This window comes from Pimephales promelas, chromosome 21 (genome assembly GCF_988280905.1).
Source record: "Pimephales promelas chromosome 21, fPimPro1.hap1.1, whole genome shotgun sequence".
Classification (NCBI taxonomy): domain Eukaryota; kingdom Metazoa; phylum Chordata; class Actinopteri; order Cypriniformes; family Leuciscidae; genus Pimephales; species Pimephales promelas.
In genome coordinates, this window is record NC_142789.1 from 10,255,986 (window position 1) to 10,272,325 (window position 16,340).

Genomic DNA, 16,340 nt, shown 5'->3' on the forward strand with positions numbered 1-16,340 from the left:
TAGTTTCCCATGTAAACCGGCAAGGAGGTTCTCGATCTCGCACCCTGGACAGGCATGCGCGTCATCTTCTATTATGGTCTCAGAGCAGGTTCCTTTCTCTGAGAGCGGTCCATGTCCCAGGGGTTCTGAACCTCGCAGCGGATTTTCTATCGAGGCAGAAACTCCAGTCGGGGGATTGGATGTTGAACCGTCAGACAGTTTCCCTGATCTGGGAGGTGTTCGGAAAAGCGGAGGTGGACCTCTTTGCCTCACAGGAGTCATCCCAATGCCCGCTCTGGTTCTCCCTGAATCCTCCAGCTCCGTTGGGGATAGATGCATTCGCCCACCCTTGGCCAATGCAGAAACTCTACGCCTTCCCGCCCATCAAACTGATCCAGGCGGTCCTGGCCAGAGTGAGGGAGAGCGGAGTCCGCCTCCTTCTAGTAGCCCCATTCTGGCCGTCTCAGCCATGGTTTTCGGAGTTAATTCCTCTGCTGGAATCGCCTCCCTGGAAGATTCCAATCAGAGAGGATCTGCTTTCCCAACTTCAGGGCAGGATTTGGCATCCTCGCCCGGACATGTGGAAGCTGTACGTTTGGCCGATCAAGGGTCGTCGACTTTAGGCTTGGATCTCCCGACTGACGTTCAGGAGACCATCGCTAGTGCTAGAGCTCTTTCTACAAGGAGACTGTATTCTTCCAAATGGAAGGTTTTCGCGTCTTGGTGCTTGGCACGTGATAGGAACCCAGTTAACTGCCCTGTCGCTTCAGTGTTGGAGTTCCTGCAAGAGAGATTTTCCTCCGGGGCGGCGGCTACCACCCTCAGGGTCTATGTTGCAGCCATTGCGGCACATAGAGAGTCAGACGAGATTCCTTTGGGCAAATTGAGGTTAGTTTCGGCCTTCATGCGTGGGGTTAGGCGCCTGAAAACAGTTCGCTCCCCTAGAGTTCCCTCTTGGGATCTTTCTGTCGTCTTGGAGGGTTTAAAGGAGGCCCCCTTTGAACCCTTAGAGTCAGCTCCAGTTCGGATTCTGACTCTTAAGGTGTCACTTTTGTTGGCTTTATCTTCTTTAAAGCGGGTTGGGGACTTGCAGGCTCTTTCTGTTAGTGAGTCATGCTTAGACTTTGCTCCCGGGTTAGTCAAAGTTTCCTTGAGACCTAGGCCAGGCTATGTTCCTAAGGTTCTCTCCACAGCGTTCCGCTCTCAGGTTGTTAGCCTTAACGCTTTCCACCCTCCGCCTTTTTCCTCTGAGGAGGATAGGAAGCTTAATCTGCTCTGCCCAGTTCGGTCTTTGAAGTTTTATGTAGACCGCTCCAGCTGTTGGAGGAAATCTAACCAGCTTCTGGTTTGTTTTGGTGCTGGCCGCCGTGGGCTTGCTGCATCGAAACAGAGGATTTCTCATTGGGTCACAGAGGCGATATCGATTGCCTACCAGGCGCGTGGTTTGCCTTCGCCTCTTGGCATTAGAGCGCATTCCACCAGGAGTGTGGCATCCTCTCAAGCTCTTTTCAGGGGAGCTCTATTAGAGGACATTTGTGTTGCGGCCGGATGGTCCTCTCCGCACACTTTTGTACGTTTCTACAGATTCCCAGATTCTTTCTGTTTGAACCGTTTGTAGTCTTTATCTTTCGATACCAGTCATTACAGCACTCTTTGCTTGGTAAGTTTGGTATCCCATTCCCACTGCGCTATCCGCAGCGTTGAGTGAACCTATGAAAGAGAACGTCTCTGGTTACTTACGTAACCTATGTTCTCTGAATAGGGAACGAGACGCTGCGTCAGCGGCCAAGCTCCTCGCGCTGCTGACAGTCTTTTCGGCAGAGAAATCTGAGGGGAAGATGGCGCACGCGCGTATATGATTATGCGACGTAATTGCATCGGGGCGGGGCCAGATTGCGCGAGCGCCATCAGCCAATGAATTGGCGTGATTCTATTGGGCTTCAGACAATCGGCATATTCAGAGAATATCCCACTGCGCTATCCGCAGCGTCTCGTTCCCTATTCAGAGAACATAGGTTACGTAAGTAACCAGAGACGTTTTACAAACAACCCTCAATAGCCAACTTCTTGTTGGCTGGGGTAAAAAGTAAGAGTGTGAAGTATATATGAAACGATGAGATCAACATGTGTACCGAGTTTCATATTATTACATGCAAGCGTGTTTGATTTATGGACCAAGTTTTCGGACCCCGTTCCAGGGGGCGCTGTCTAGCCCCCCTGCCACGCCCAGGTACCATCTTCAGCCCGGCTCTGATGGCTGTGGGATCTGAGTTTTCGAGCATGTTAAGGGCCCCAAAAGTGCCCGAATAGTCGTAAGAAAAATAATAATAATAGAAAAGAATAACCCTAAGGAAAACAATAGGGCCTTCGCCCTTTCAGGGCTTGGGCCCTATTAAGAATCCTAAGGAAAACAATAGGGCCTTCGCCCTTTCAGGGCTTGGGCCCTAATAATCGTAAGGAAAACAATAGGGCCTTCGCCCTTTCAGGGCTTGGGCCCTAATAAGAATCCTAAGGTAAACAATAGGGCCTTCGCCCTTTCAGGGCTTGGGCCCTAATAATCGTAAGGAAAACAATAGGGCCTTCGCCCTTTCAGGGCTTGGGCCCTAATAAGAATCCTAAGGTAAACAATAGGGCCTTCGCCCTTTCATGGCTTGGGCCCTAATAAGAATCCTAAGGAAAACAATAGGGCCTTCGCCCTTTCAGGGCTTGGGCCCTAATAATAATAATAATCCTAAGGAAAACAATAGGGCCTTCGCCCTTTCAGGGCTTGGGCCCTAATTACTCACCCCCATGCTGTACCAACCCCGTAAGACCTTTGTTCATCTTCGGAACAGAAATGAAGATATTTTTGATTAAATTTGAGAGCTGTATAACTACCACATTGGCTGCCTAAGGGACTGCCTCTTGACGGCCCAAAAAGTCAATGAAGAAAATGTTTAAATATCCCAAGTGACTACCGTGGCTCAACTATATGTTTATCAAGCGACACGCGAGAGAGACAGCGCGAGTGCAGCGGTGATCGCGAGCTTTGAGCTCTCAACTACTGTTGACTACTGTCAACTACTGTTGTCTCAACTATTCTTCATCGCGCAAGCTAACCTGTGGTGCGCCGCAGGGGTCTGTTCTGGCACCTACTCTTTTCTCTCTCTATCTGCTTCCCTTGGGATCTATCTTTAGAAAACATAATGTCTCTTTTCATTGCTATGCCGATGATATGCAAATCTATCTGCCTCTGACCTCTGATAATGAGCATGCTCGTAGTTGCTTATCCACGTGTCTGGACGACGTAAAAGCATGGCTCTCAAATAGTTTCCTGTTTTTGAATTCAGATAAAACAGAAGCCATTGTTTTTAGCCCCTCCGAAACAAATAGACAAAACTTACAAAATTTTGAATCTTTAAATTTGAGTACCTCATCTCAAGTGCGTAATTTAGGTGTGATGATCGACAATAGTCTGAAATTTGACAAGCAAATTGCCTCTGTAGTGAGCTCTAGCTTTTTCTACTTACGCTCTCTCTCTAAAATTAAATCTTTTCTCTCTACTGCCTCTTTAGAGGTTGCTGTCCATGCCTTTATAACATCGAGGCTGGACTACTGCAACTCTCTATATTATGGTGTGGCTAAGACTCAAATTACACATCTACAAGTCGTTCAAAACGCAGCAGCGAGATTCCTGAAGGGATGTAAAAAGTTTGAGCATGTTACACCCCTCCTGAAATCCCTACATTGGTTACTGGTTCAGTTTAGAATTGAATACAAAATTTTATTGCTTGTCTACAAATCACTTAATAATCTTGCTTGACTTCACACCCCAATTTATCTCTTGGTTGCAAGTACTGTTCGACCTCACACCTTTCTGCTTTATCTTTTGTTTGATCAAAACCCTGCACAAATATAATTCACACTTGAGATACAATGAGCTATTAAAGGGTTAGTTCACCCAAAAATGAAAATTAAGTCATTAATTACTCACCCCCATGCTGTACCAACCCCGTAAGACCTTCGTTCGTCTTCGGAACACAAATGAAGATATTTGTGATTAAATTTGAGAGCTGTATAACTACCACATTGGCTGCCTAAGGGACTGCCTCTTGACGGCCCAAAAAGTCAATGAAGAAAATGTTTAAATATCCCAAGTGACTACCGTGGCTCAACTATATGTTTATCAAGCGACACGAATACTTTTTGTGCGAAAAAACAAACAAAAATAACGAGTTTATTCGACTATTTCTTTTCTTCCTTGTAGGCCAGAAACGAGACTTCTTTAGATTTCCACGACGCATGCGCGAGAATTGCGATCTGAAGTAGTGTAAGCTGGTGTAAGCAGATTGCAATTCTCGCGCATGCGTCGTGGAAATGTTAAACACAGAACAATATGTCCTCACACTAAGCTTACATTACTTATGCATTTCTAACAGTTTAGTTATACCTTAAGCTTACTCTAACTTATGCATTTCTAACAGCTTGTTATATATTTAATAATGTCCTTTGGATTACATGAACATCTTCCTTTAAATGCTTATGAGTATTTGTTAGATGATATGAATATTTCCCTTTAAATGGTCATGAATACATCTTCTCCAACGTTAGTAAAAGTTACACACACATCTATCACATCTTAATGAAATAAAAGAAAACATATAAAAGAAAATAAAGATCGTATATGAAAGAAAAGAAACAAATGTAAATGCAAAATTAGCCATTACACACTTAATTCTAATACATTTATATATTTATATGTTCAGCATGCTGAGGCAGCTTATGTGGATGGCTCATGTTCTCATTGCATGAATTCCTGTTGAGCATGCTGGTCCCTCTGTAATGGACCGATCAGCTGTTTCAATGGGGTTCCCCCAAAGGGTAAGATGTTGATGGCAGCATGGGAGGGTGAGCTGGCCTCTGGAGGTGACAACTCGGCTGTGTTATCTCCCTCTGGTAGTGTAACATTGCCAGAGCCAGATCCAGAAATGTAAGCTATGCTGAAACGGGCCGCCGAGGCTGCCGGACTCGAGTGGAAACTCCACCATGTCCCGTTCAGTCTTGGTTGGAGGATTGGTATCTCGGGGCGGGCCGCGCTGGTTCTCAGCTCGCTGCCCCAGTGCTTTTCTTTTCCGAAATGCATGAAGAGCTTATCAGGTGGTGAGCGGCTCCTTTCTCTGCCAGAAACTGCCTGAATAGTTTTTCCCCCTCACTACCCTTGATGGAGGAATGGTGAAGGGCTGCAAGGTGTCCCTCCATCTGTCTTGACACACACCTGTGTCTGGCGGCCGCTACCTTTTGGGGGGATTCTCGTCCCCCTCTAAGGCCTGTGAATTCTCGTCCGTTTAGATGGGCAGAGTTTACAAAGCCTTTGGGCAAGCCGCCTCCACCTGTATGCCATAGCGTTGCTTCAGGTCTGTCAGGCCAGGGCACTCATGGACAAATGCACGAGGGTAGCCCAGACCGTGCGCTCATAGGTGAGCACTGCACTGCATCCGTCTTCACCCTCCAGGGTACGAGTGTCGTGGCCTGCGCAATCGGTCTGACGATGTCCACCTTAGTGGTCCAGGAGCCCCATATTTTGCTCAGCCTGGTTGATATGGCGAATGCGGACAAGGTTCGGTTCCTGGTCTCCCCAATTTCTCAGGTTGGGCTGGTCGGCGATGCGGCAGATAAACGCGTCCAACAATTTTCTACTGCCCAAGCGCAGACGGGGGCATCCGGCACATCCTGCCCCGGCGACCAGCAGCTGCCTCCACCTCGCCACCTATGGCAGTTCCTCTGCCTGCTCATCTCTCGAGTCCCTTTCCTCCATCTTGCTGCCCCACCATGGGTACGTCTGCCATCAGACATAAAAAAGTGGGACCCTTTCAGAGGCTCCTGGGGCATATGGCAGACGCAGCCGCTTGGCTTCCTCCATATGAAGACCGCTTCAGCACTAGCTTTATGATCGAGTCCAGAGGTGACCGTGGCAGAGTGGCACGCCCTGTGTGACAACAGATCACCCCGGCCGGCCGCCAAACACTCAGTCTGTGATCAGACCTTTCATTTTTCCGGGCCAATCCGCTCCTAGAACAAGGTCCACTTTCACCATATGAGGGGCCATGTACAAAGGGCATGCTTTAACGGAGGCCTGGGCTACCTCCGACTGTATTGGTATCCATGACTCGAGTTGTTGCAGTTCCCCTCGCTTTGAGCCATCATTGCTCAGCGAGCTGGTACTGGTCTGATCGCGACCGTTGTGCTATGCTTCCCTCGCATCTCACAACTCGCCCGTCACCTCCTCTTTGGAGTCAGAAGCTTCTGAGGACGCTTCATGCCACTATTCGTCCTGCCTGCTTAATCGTGCCGCCAACAAGTCTCACGACAGCTTTGGCCAGGGAGAGTAGAGACTCCATCCCCTAGTGGTCCAGCTGGGCAGGGAATTTCTCTGGGCCACACAGTAACATCTGTTTGCCTTTCCGGAGTCCTCCCTCTGCCAGTTGTTATTCTGTCTGAGCGGACGACCCCGTGGACAGACACTGGCTCTCAGCTGGCCCCAAGGCTCCGCAGAAATGCAAACCCCAGTGAGCCTCCTAAAAAGCATGTGTGATTCATTGTCGCCTGGTGCTCGCTCAATTTCAGTGATTTCATCACACTCACATGTTGAGCAGAAATGCTCCTGTTTCTCAGTGAAATTCATCACAACCAGGTGTTGAGCAGAAATGCTCTTGAAGCTCAGTGATTTTCATATGTACTGTTGAGCAGTGCTCCTGTCTTTTGTGCGTCTGTTGCTTGCACCTACTGTGCCAGGTCAGAAGTGGAGCAGGTCTTGATAGTTGCCCCTTTTTGGCCCAACCAGACCTTGCTCCCCTCGACAACCTTCCTGACTTCCCCTGAACACATTTTCAGGGATGGGGCACGATGGCACCTGCGTTCTGACCCCTGGAGATTCCAGGCCGGTCCTACATTTTATGTGGAGGTTCAGGTAGCTATCATAGGAACATGTGGTTAGGCCTGTTGCGATAGTCGTTAAATCAATTAATCGCACTATAAAAAAAAGAGCAAGATAATTTTTCTGGACGCGATAATTTCCATTTACATGCTTGTTTTTCTTGTCTCTCTCTCTCTCTCTCTGGATGACAATTCTCGGTTCCTTAGCGTGAACTAGAGCTTAGATTATCTGCTCAAGTCCGAGGGGCCGGGCCCTTGATCTAGTAGAGACGTGCACTCCCAACGCAATAGAACGTGGCACGGCTCTAGACTTGATGGCCGAGTGTGAGCGCAGGCGGTAATGCACTCACTCTGTGTGTGCAGGTTGAGGGAAAATAAAACGATTTGCAGGACTCCCGCAAACTAGAAATATCTATGAATTAAAGGGCACCTATTATGCCCCTTTTTACAAGAGGTAGTATTGGTCTTGGGTGTCCCCAGAATGTATTTGTGAAGTTTCAGCACAAAATACCCCACCGTTTATTTATTATAACCATTTGAATATGTCATTTTTGGGACCTGTTTTGAAACAGGCTGTTTTGAGGCAGACGACCTTAAATGCAAATTAGTTGCATATCCCCACCCTGCTGCTGGATGTGGGCGTAACTTGCATACCAATGGCAATAAACAGTCGATAGAACGATAATGGCCGAGAGTGATAGACCCGCAATTGTGTATGGCATTAGGCCATACATGTTTGAACCAGAGTCCGACCCAGATGACGAAGAGACTCCGGCTGAAGAAACACGATCGAGAATGGACCAGGACGTCTCGGAATGGTTATTTGATACATTTATGTACTCATTGAGTTGTCACTGCGTCCTCTTAGTTATAATGGATGTGCAACACACACACAGACACACACAAACTGTGAAAACATTCACGCAAATTTTTTTAAATACAAACACAAATACCGGTAATAACGTTTTCTACCTACAAACAAAATTAAATTAATGCGAGAGACCTGTTTACATCACTTCTCGTACAGGTGTTTATGTGGCAAATGTGAGAAGATGGCGACAGAACAAGAAAACATATGCTGCAGAGAGATAGAAAAGGTATTAATGTATTTACAATTTTAATTGTTGCAAAAAATAACACGTGACATAAAACAGTCTAACGCTATTTGTTGTATCGAAGGTTACAAGACGGATGAAACAACTTCAAGTCACTCCATCATGTATGGTAGACCATCCCGGAATGGATCTTGTTTGTTTCAATGTGTTTTCTTTACAAAACGCTTTTAACATTTACAGGGCTGACTATGGTCCCATACGACTTTGTGGAATACAACAGTGAGTTAAACTGATTAACACATTTAATAAAAAATGATCTAATTCTTCAAATAAGTTCAAATCGTTGAGTTTTTAATCAAATATTTAAAAGGTTACATTAAAAGGGAATTATAATGGAAACAAAACATAGTATAGCTTCAAATAATTTCACAACAACTTGCATATCCTTTTTTATTCCTTTATTTACATTATGTATAAAGACACTGACATATACAAATGAGATTAGAAATAAAATAATTTTAATAAAAGGACATTAATCTTAAAAATAACTTAACCATTATCAATTACAAATCAAGAATTACAACTCCAGACAACAAATGATATACAGTATATATATATATATATATATATATATATGAACGAAAAAAAACACAGGAAAATTCCTGAACCTTATTTTGAGAATGTGCCTGTGTGTGTGTGTATATGTTTGTGTTTGTCTTAGACGTTACAGATTTTTAGCTTATCGGAGTTTTGTGAGTTGGTGCTGGGGTTTCCTTGGACGAAAAATTCGAGTTGTGATTCCAGCCTGTGTGGTCCTGAGGATTCGAAGAGAGTTTCCTGATGCACAGGGCAGTTATGTAGGTTTTCGACCACCTATTGATTAAACCTAGATAGCCTACTAGAGATGGCCTCCTCCTTCGCTGGCCGGTCATACTCTGCACACAATACTGGTGGTATTGGAATCCTCAAAACCTCATCCACATATGGTGCAGAATCAACGAAGACCTTATCAAATATGAGGTCCAGCAGGTCATCCACATATCCTGTGCAACATAACATTTTATTTACTTTTCAATTGATAAAATATTGATTTTTGAAATACCTTGTAAGAAAAAATGCCCCCCAAAAAAACATGTACATTTGTTTTAATTTTGTTAACTAAACAAATTTTATACATACTGAAGGTTGCTTGTGTCTTTACTTCTCTGACCCGGTATTCTCCCTTCTTGGCTTTTGGAAAGGTCACTTTGAACACCGGTAGACCAGATGCTGTTGTGGCTTGAGGACGCCCGGCATTCTCATTGTAATGTAGTGCAGCCAGGTATAGTCTGAAAGCAAAAAAAAAAAAAAACATTTTGAAAATAAAATGTCTACAGTTTATGTATAATTGAAATTGTAAAAAAAAACAAACATTAACATTACCTGCACAACATTCCCAGAAATGGAAATACCACATTTTTGGGTGTAAACCGTAGTATTACACTGTGGAAAACCTCGATTGAAGTCTGGTAGTGTGGACTTAGTTTGGAAACATCCTTCAAAATTCTGTTGTTGGAGAGAACTCTCTCCAACTTGAGATATGGCAGTGTTCCTAAATTATTGGAAGTGTTATTATAGAAAGATAAGTATTTTTTACAAAAAAAATTAAATAGAATAAATACATGGTCTGCATACAGTTTTTAATAAAAGTAAATATTGCTTATTTAGACCACATACCAGCAGCTATCCACTTTTTTGTGCCTCGACTTCTGCTTGTTCCATGTAGACATGCTGGAAAATTGCTGTCTTCATGTGTGTGCTTGTTTTGAATATGGTTTAGCATAGACGTCCATTTGGCCACTCTTTCAGGTCCACTGCTTGATGATGCTGCAGTCCAATAGATGTGGTTTTTTTATACTAAGCAACCATTCACATACTTTCTCACAACCCTTCAACTTGCACACTTTTTCCAGCTGCTTTGAAATTCCTGGAGTTTTCAAAAACATTCAAACAAGACAACACTCACAATAAGTAGGGCAATGTGTATTTCCAAATAATGGAATGGTGTTGTTTATATAATATGAATGCACACACACACACACACACACACACACAGAGATATATATATATATACATGTTCCACAAAAAAAATAATCATCCGCTAATATATTTTCATCACAATTATTAGTCTGTAAAAAATTTGAAAATGATAGTTGTGACGTCGTGCGGAGAAACAGAGCTGAGGCTGGGTCCAAACGCAGTGTAGCTTTATTAACAAACTAGAAACAAGACACAAGACTAGAAGCAGGACTCGAGAATCATGAGAGCACCAACGTAAAACACATAAATTCAAACAACCAACAAAGACAGGGCAGAAACACAGGGCTTAAATAATCAAGGACAAACGAGCTAGACAAGATAACAAGGGGGCGTGAGAAATGAGAACCACCTGGGATAAATAATAGACGGGCAATAACTAATAACGAAAACACACAAAACCACTTCGTGACATAGCCTCCCCCCTATGGGCGGCTCCCGACGCCCATACAAACAACAAAAAGTTCAGGAGGGCGGTGAAGTGGAGACAGTCTTGGGGGAGGGACGGAGGGCCAGGCCCGTGCAGGGGAACAGGACCAGGAGGTAGCCAAGGCGGGCCTGGGCCGCAGAGCATGGGCATACCAGACTGGGCCGGAGACCAAGGCGGAGCAGGACGAGGCGGAGGCCAGGGCGGAGCAGGACGAGGCAGAGGCCAGGGCGGAGCAGGACGAGGCAGAGGCCAGGGCGGAGCAGGACGAGGCAGAGGCCAGGGCGGAGCAGGACGGGGCAGAGGCCAGGGCGGAGCAGGACGGGGCGAAGGCCAGGGCGGAGCAGGACGAGGCGAGGTCCATGTCTGCATCGCCTCCATGGCCCTACCTACTGCCCCCCCCAAAAAAAATACTTGGGGAAATCCACCGGGATTTGAAGGGCACCGCTTGAACAGAGCTTGAAGGGCACAGGCAGGGCGAGGCGCAGAGGCGGGGCCGGCAGGGCGAGGCGCAGAGGCGGGGCTGGCAGGGCAAGGCGCAGAGGCGGGGCCGGCAGGGCGAGGCGCAGAGGCGGGGCCGGCAGGGCGAGGCGCAGAGGCGGGGCCGTCAGGGCGAGGAGTCTGGGTACGCTCACTAGGGCCTGGCGAATCGAGCGAGTCCTCCTTCTCCTGCGGCGGCGCGTCACAGGGCTAGACACACTCGCTGGGCTGGACAACTCACTCACTTGAACTGGAGATGCAGCGCTCACTTGAACTGGAGATGCAGCGCTCACTTGAACTGGAGATGCAGCGCTTACTTGAACTGGAGATGCAGCGCTCACTTGAACTGGAAATGCAGCGCTCACTTGAACTGGAGATTCAGCGCTCACTTGAACTGGAGATTCAGCGCTCACTTGAACAGAAGACTCAGCGCTCAACTGAACTGAAGATTCACTCACTTCAACAGGAGATTCACTCACTTGAACAGGAAATTCAGCACTCACTTGAACAGAAGATTCACTCACTTCAACAGGAGACTCGCTCACTTCAACTGAAGATTCGGCACTCACTTGAACTGAAGACTCAGCCCTCACTTGAACTGGAGATTCATCCACTTGAACCGGAGATTCATCCACTTGAACAGGATCACTCACTTGAACTGAAGATTCACTCACTTGAACAGGAGATTCCCTCGCGGGGCTCACGTGAATCGCGGGTTCGGCTGGGCTGACGTGAAACGCGGGCTCGGCTGGGCTGACGTGAGTCGCGGGCTCGGCTGGGCTGACGTGAGTCGCGGGCTCGTTAATGCGCACGTGAAGCGCGGGCTCGTCGTGGCTGACGTGAACCAGCGGTGAAGACGACGAGGGCTTCGCGGGTAAAGTACACTCGGCAGGTGTCGAGTAGAATAAGCGCGCAGTAGTGAAGAGGTCCTGCAAGGAACAAGCCCGAGCGACATACCCGTCAAGAGTCCAGCTGGCAAGGTCCCGCGGCATCCATCGAGCGATCTCATAATCCAGCCCATTCAGAAACAGGCCCATGAGCTGGATATCATCTAGCGCTCCCAGACTGCTAATGGACAGGAACTCCTTCGCGTACCTTTGGACAGACTGGCCCTCTTGCCAGACTGACGACAGGTATTCTATCATAGCCCGGTTGCTGACGACTGCTGGACCCATATTGAGGTTGGTTGTTCTGTGACGCTGTGCGGAGAAACAGAGCTGAGGCTGGGTCCAAACGCAGTGTAGCTTTATTAACAAACTAGAAACAAGACACAAGACTAGAAGCAGGACTCGAGAATCATGAGAGCACCAACGTAACACACATAAATTCAAACAACCAACAAAGACAGGGCAGAAACACAGGGCTTAAATAATCAAGGACAAACGAGCTAGACAAGATAACAAGGGGGTGTGAGAAATGAGAACCACCTGGGATAAATAATAGACGGGCAATAACTAATAACGAAAACACACAAAACCACTTCGTGACAATAGTATTGTAATAAGTTTTTTTTTACCTTTCTCTATGTGCCAGACATCATAGAATTGGTTGACTTTGCGTTCCCTGAGAAATTTTTGTATTTGCGGATGTCGGTCAGTCACAATGCAGTCCAGAGTCACACCACGAGTATCCCAAAAGTCAAGACCTCTCGTCAATCCTTCCTTTTTCATGTGGTAACTTCCTCCCACTTCATTACTCTAACAAGTGATCAAAATACATTTTTTTCCCCGTTTAAAATTAAAGTATACAAGTTTTCAAAGACGTTGCATCAAGGGTTTCAGCTCATTTACCTGGACGAGTTGTACATCAACAACGGTGTTTGTTTCCAGATCCATCATTGTGTAACTGCCATATTTTGCCGAGTGCCCTTCAAAAACAAAAATACATAATCTCTTATTACACAATGTGCCTTGTCTACACAAGACATTTTTTTTTACAATGTAAATTTTTCCCACAATGTACCTGGGGCCTCATGTATAAAACTTTGCGTAGATTTCATCCTTAAAGTGTGCGTACGCACATAAGGCAGAATTTGCGTACGCACAAAAGTTTTCAGATTTATAAAACCGTTCGTACGCCAGAACCTGCGCAGAATTCACTTTATAAATCCCAGTCAGCGGGAGATTGTGCGCACGTGCGTCTCCTCCCCGAAATAACCATATATGGAGATTACAACGCCTAGTTTAAATATGCATATCCTCATCTGCATATCATTTGCATATGATTATTCATCCACGTGATACCAAGTTTAACGGTACAAGACGTTAGGAAAATATGAAATGCGGATGTGCCGTCACATTATTACATAACACATTATCACATAACATTTTTTTAGTAGCCTATATCCTTGCCTTGTTTTTGAATGAATAAATCAAATAGTGTTAAATACATTTCAGAGAAAGTTTTTCTCAATCTTTTCCACTGGCCAAATAGTATTTTTAATTGATTTATATTTTAATGGAAAGAGATAGACATGGTTGTGCATTATTTGCACGAAACAGTTTTCTCAGACAATCTCTAGTTAAAACATTAAAACACAGCATGCCAGAAGAAAAGTGTTCAAAAGCAATGCATCCACAACAAATAGGTATATTTCTATTTATTGAATATATATATATATATATATATATATATATATATATACTGTATATATTGTAACTTCTCAGTAATGATTGCATGTAGAGTTTAACTCCATTAATGAGAATGGCATATTTAATCTAAATGTTTATATTAGAAGTAAAACATAGTTTAAACCATTTTCTTATTTATTTAAACTGTTATTGTGAATATGGACTGTATTTATGATTTGGACTCATAATGAAGATTTACGGTTTTACTCCATCTGCCGTTAGATTATAGGCTATATTATATGTGCGTCAGTTAGTTTCACCAAACGGCCCAACGCGCGTGCTGGCATGGTCATTTAAGAAGGGATGGATGTTTGCTTCAAGTGATGATAGGTTTGTGAAATTATATTTGAATTATCTTTCTGTAGATGTATAATTTTCTTTAGATTCTCTGTCTAATAGTAAGCAAAAAGACATTTGACTCCAGCTCACCATCGGTGTCGCCAAAACCCATAATCTTCTAAAAGAGTGCGTACGCACGGTCAAGAGCATCCTTACGGTGCGCACTTATTTACGCCAAGTTTATTTTTTATAAATCCCGATGTGCGCGTGTAAAAATGCGTACGCATATTTCTATCCCCATTTTGTGCGTACGCAACGTTTATACATGAGGCCCCTGGTGAGTCAGCCCTCATATCTCCTCCAACAATGACCTTTTCCCTTTGAGCTAACTGCTGTAGCATCTCATCCTGCCAGTTTCTCCATTTGTGAACAATAGCAGGCTCAATGCACATTCGTGCATAGCGACGAAAGGTGTCGTACTTGAAAAGATGTAACTTCATAGCTGCAAATATCTGACAACAGATAGAGAAAAGCTGTTAAACTATAAAATAATAAACATACTAATTATACATTGTAAATGTTTAGTCTCATGTACCTACAAAGCTATTCATTATTTATGTTACAATTACCTTTTCAATTGTCACAAATGAAGCACCACTGAGATACACAGCAGCAGAAAGGTGAAGGTTTCCAGCTGGAGTACTGCCCAAAATCGGCTGAATGTTCCATTTACGTGTGAACTGACAATGGTGGCAGAGTTGTTCGACACGTAGAAAAGTTCCAATCCTTTGTGATCTTGTATGACAGCTTCTATGACATACCGGGCACATCTCAAACAGTTCCATGATACATGTCTCATAGACAATATATTTAAAGATTTTCTGAATAGGGCTGGATGCTTGAGACCTGAAGAAAAAAACAATCTATATAAGCTCTACATAAAATTTAGATATGCTATAATTAAAAACAAACATTATTTTAAAATATAATATAAAACTTACGACAAGTCTTTTTGCTCTGTTGTTGATGTTTCAGCCTCTGTAGGATTAAATGTGACATCAGCAGTGTTGTGCAAGTTACTTCCAAACTGTAATACATTAGGTATTACTTGTTACTGTTATTTAAAAGTAATTCATTACCTTACAATATTACTGCCTCAGAATTGTAATGCGTTACATTACTCATGTATTACTTTTGAGTTACTTTTACCAAAATAACTACAGAAGTAGAACTTAACTTTGTGGCTGTAACTACATTCATGCGTGACAAAAAATAGGAGGCAAAATATAGTTTTTGTAATTCTGTTAATTACACTGCGCAAATCGGATGAGGAAGGGTTGGCTGTCCAGTCTCCATAGAACTTAAAATATTCATTTTATTTTAGTTTTCGTGTTCGCATTTATGAGGAAAAAACAAATTTACAGACGCGACCGCTCTGAACTGGCACTAAAAGACTGCTTTAAAACTTTCACATAGTCTGTTGCCTTTAAGAAGTAAAAGCAGACAATAGCCTATTAGATAAGGCGCGGGGTGTGCTGGTGGGCGTCTCATAAATAGCCAATAGGCTATACCGAAACTCAGCGTATAAGTATAGCCTACTCCACAGACCTGAAAAATATATCTATACTGAAATGTCTACTTGTAAACAGAACAATTCAAAATGAAAGAAAACAGACTGTTCTCTGCTTATGAAATGAAATGTGCATTTCGCTATACAGATATATCAGCCTTTATTTACAAACTTGGACACCACGCGTGGCTATTGACTGACCACGAACAGGTAACTTATTTTTTTTTACAATTAAAACTAAAAGTCAAGCCTCACTGTAATACAAATGTAATACAAGCCTCACTGAACATGTAACGAGTAAAATATTACTGAAAATTGATTAGTAATGCCTTACACTACTGCGTTACAGCAAAAAGTAATATGTTACTGTAATGTATTACTTTTGTAATGCGTTACTCCCAACACTGGACATCAGTCTCTTGTGCAGTTATTATTGTAGAGCATTCCTGTAGGATATCTTCATCTTCCTCAATGTCCAGACATGGTCTCTTTGATGAAGTCTTGAGGGGTGTGGAAGACGCAACAGCTGTATGCGAAACTACTTTTGTGGTATCATCAAAATTTGACAATGTTGTCTCTGTCTGGACACCTGAAATACACAATATATCAAAGCTTCAGGAAATATTCACTTTCTTTTTCTTGGATAATTTCTTGGATAATTTATTGTCCAGCAAAATTTGTTATCGTGACAGGCCTACATGTGGTAGTTACCATCACTTCTGCGAGCACTCCTTAAGAGGTAACGCATTAGAATTGGAACCTATTAATTGGGTGAGTCTTCTCTTCGTAAGGAGATCCTGAAAGCTTTTGATCATTTCAGTGCTCTCTTTCCTGCAAGTTGGGTGGAGTAGGCTGTTCATCCACCCTCAAAATGATCTTGCCGCTGTCTTGGCACACATCGTGATGCAGAAGCATGGAAAGCATGTCCTGAT

The 16,340-nt window shown here is 44.1% G+C and overlaps 1 protein-coding gene and 1 pseudogene across 2 annotated transcripts; one reads left to right on the forward strand and one right to left on the reverse strand.

The window, feature by feature from the left end:
* Nucleotides 1-7,575: 7,575 nt before the first annotated feature.
* LOC148970137 (P2X purinoceptor 7-like) lies at nucleotides 7,576-8,945 on the forward strand. Its single transcript, XM_089125160.1, has 4 exons — nucleotides 7,576-7,709; nucleotides 7,919-7,988; nucleotides 8,071-8,225; nucleotides 8,668-8,945. The coding sequence occupies exons 1-4, from the start codon at nucleotides 7,576-7,578 to the stop codon at nucleotides 8,828-8,830; spliced, it is 522 nt and encodes a 173-aa protein (XP_088981286.1). The 3' UTR covers nucleotides 8,831-8,945.
* A 299-nt stretch (nucleotides 8,946-9,244) lies between these two features.
* LOC120464157 (uncharacterized) lies at nucleotides 9,245-14,683 on the reverse strand (annotated as a pseudogene). Its single transcript, XR_016148715.1, has 7 exons — nucleotides 14,468-14,683; nucleotides 14,164-14,350; nucleotides 12,720-12,796; nucleotides 12,446-12,626; nucleotides 9,663-9,912; nucleotides 9,369-9,537; nucleotides 9,245-9,274 (listed from the first exon to the last, which is right to left on the reverse strand). The product of XR_016148715.1 is annotated as an uncharacterized LOC120464157 (transcript).
* Nucleotides 14,684-16,340: the final 1,657 nt, after the last annotated feature.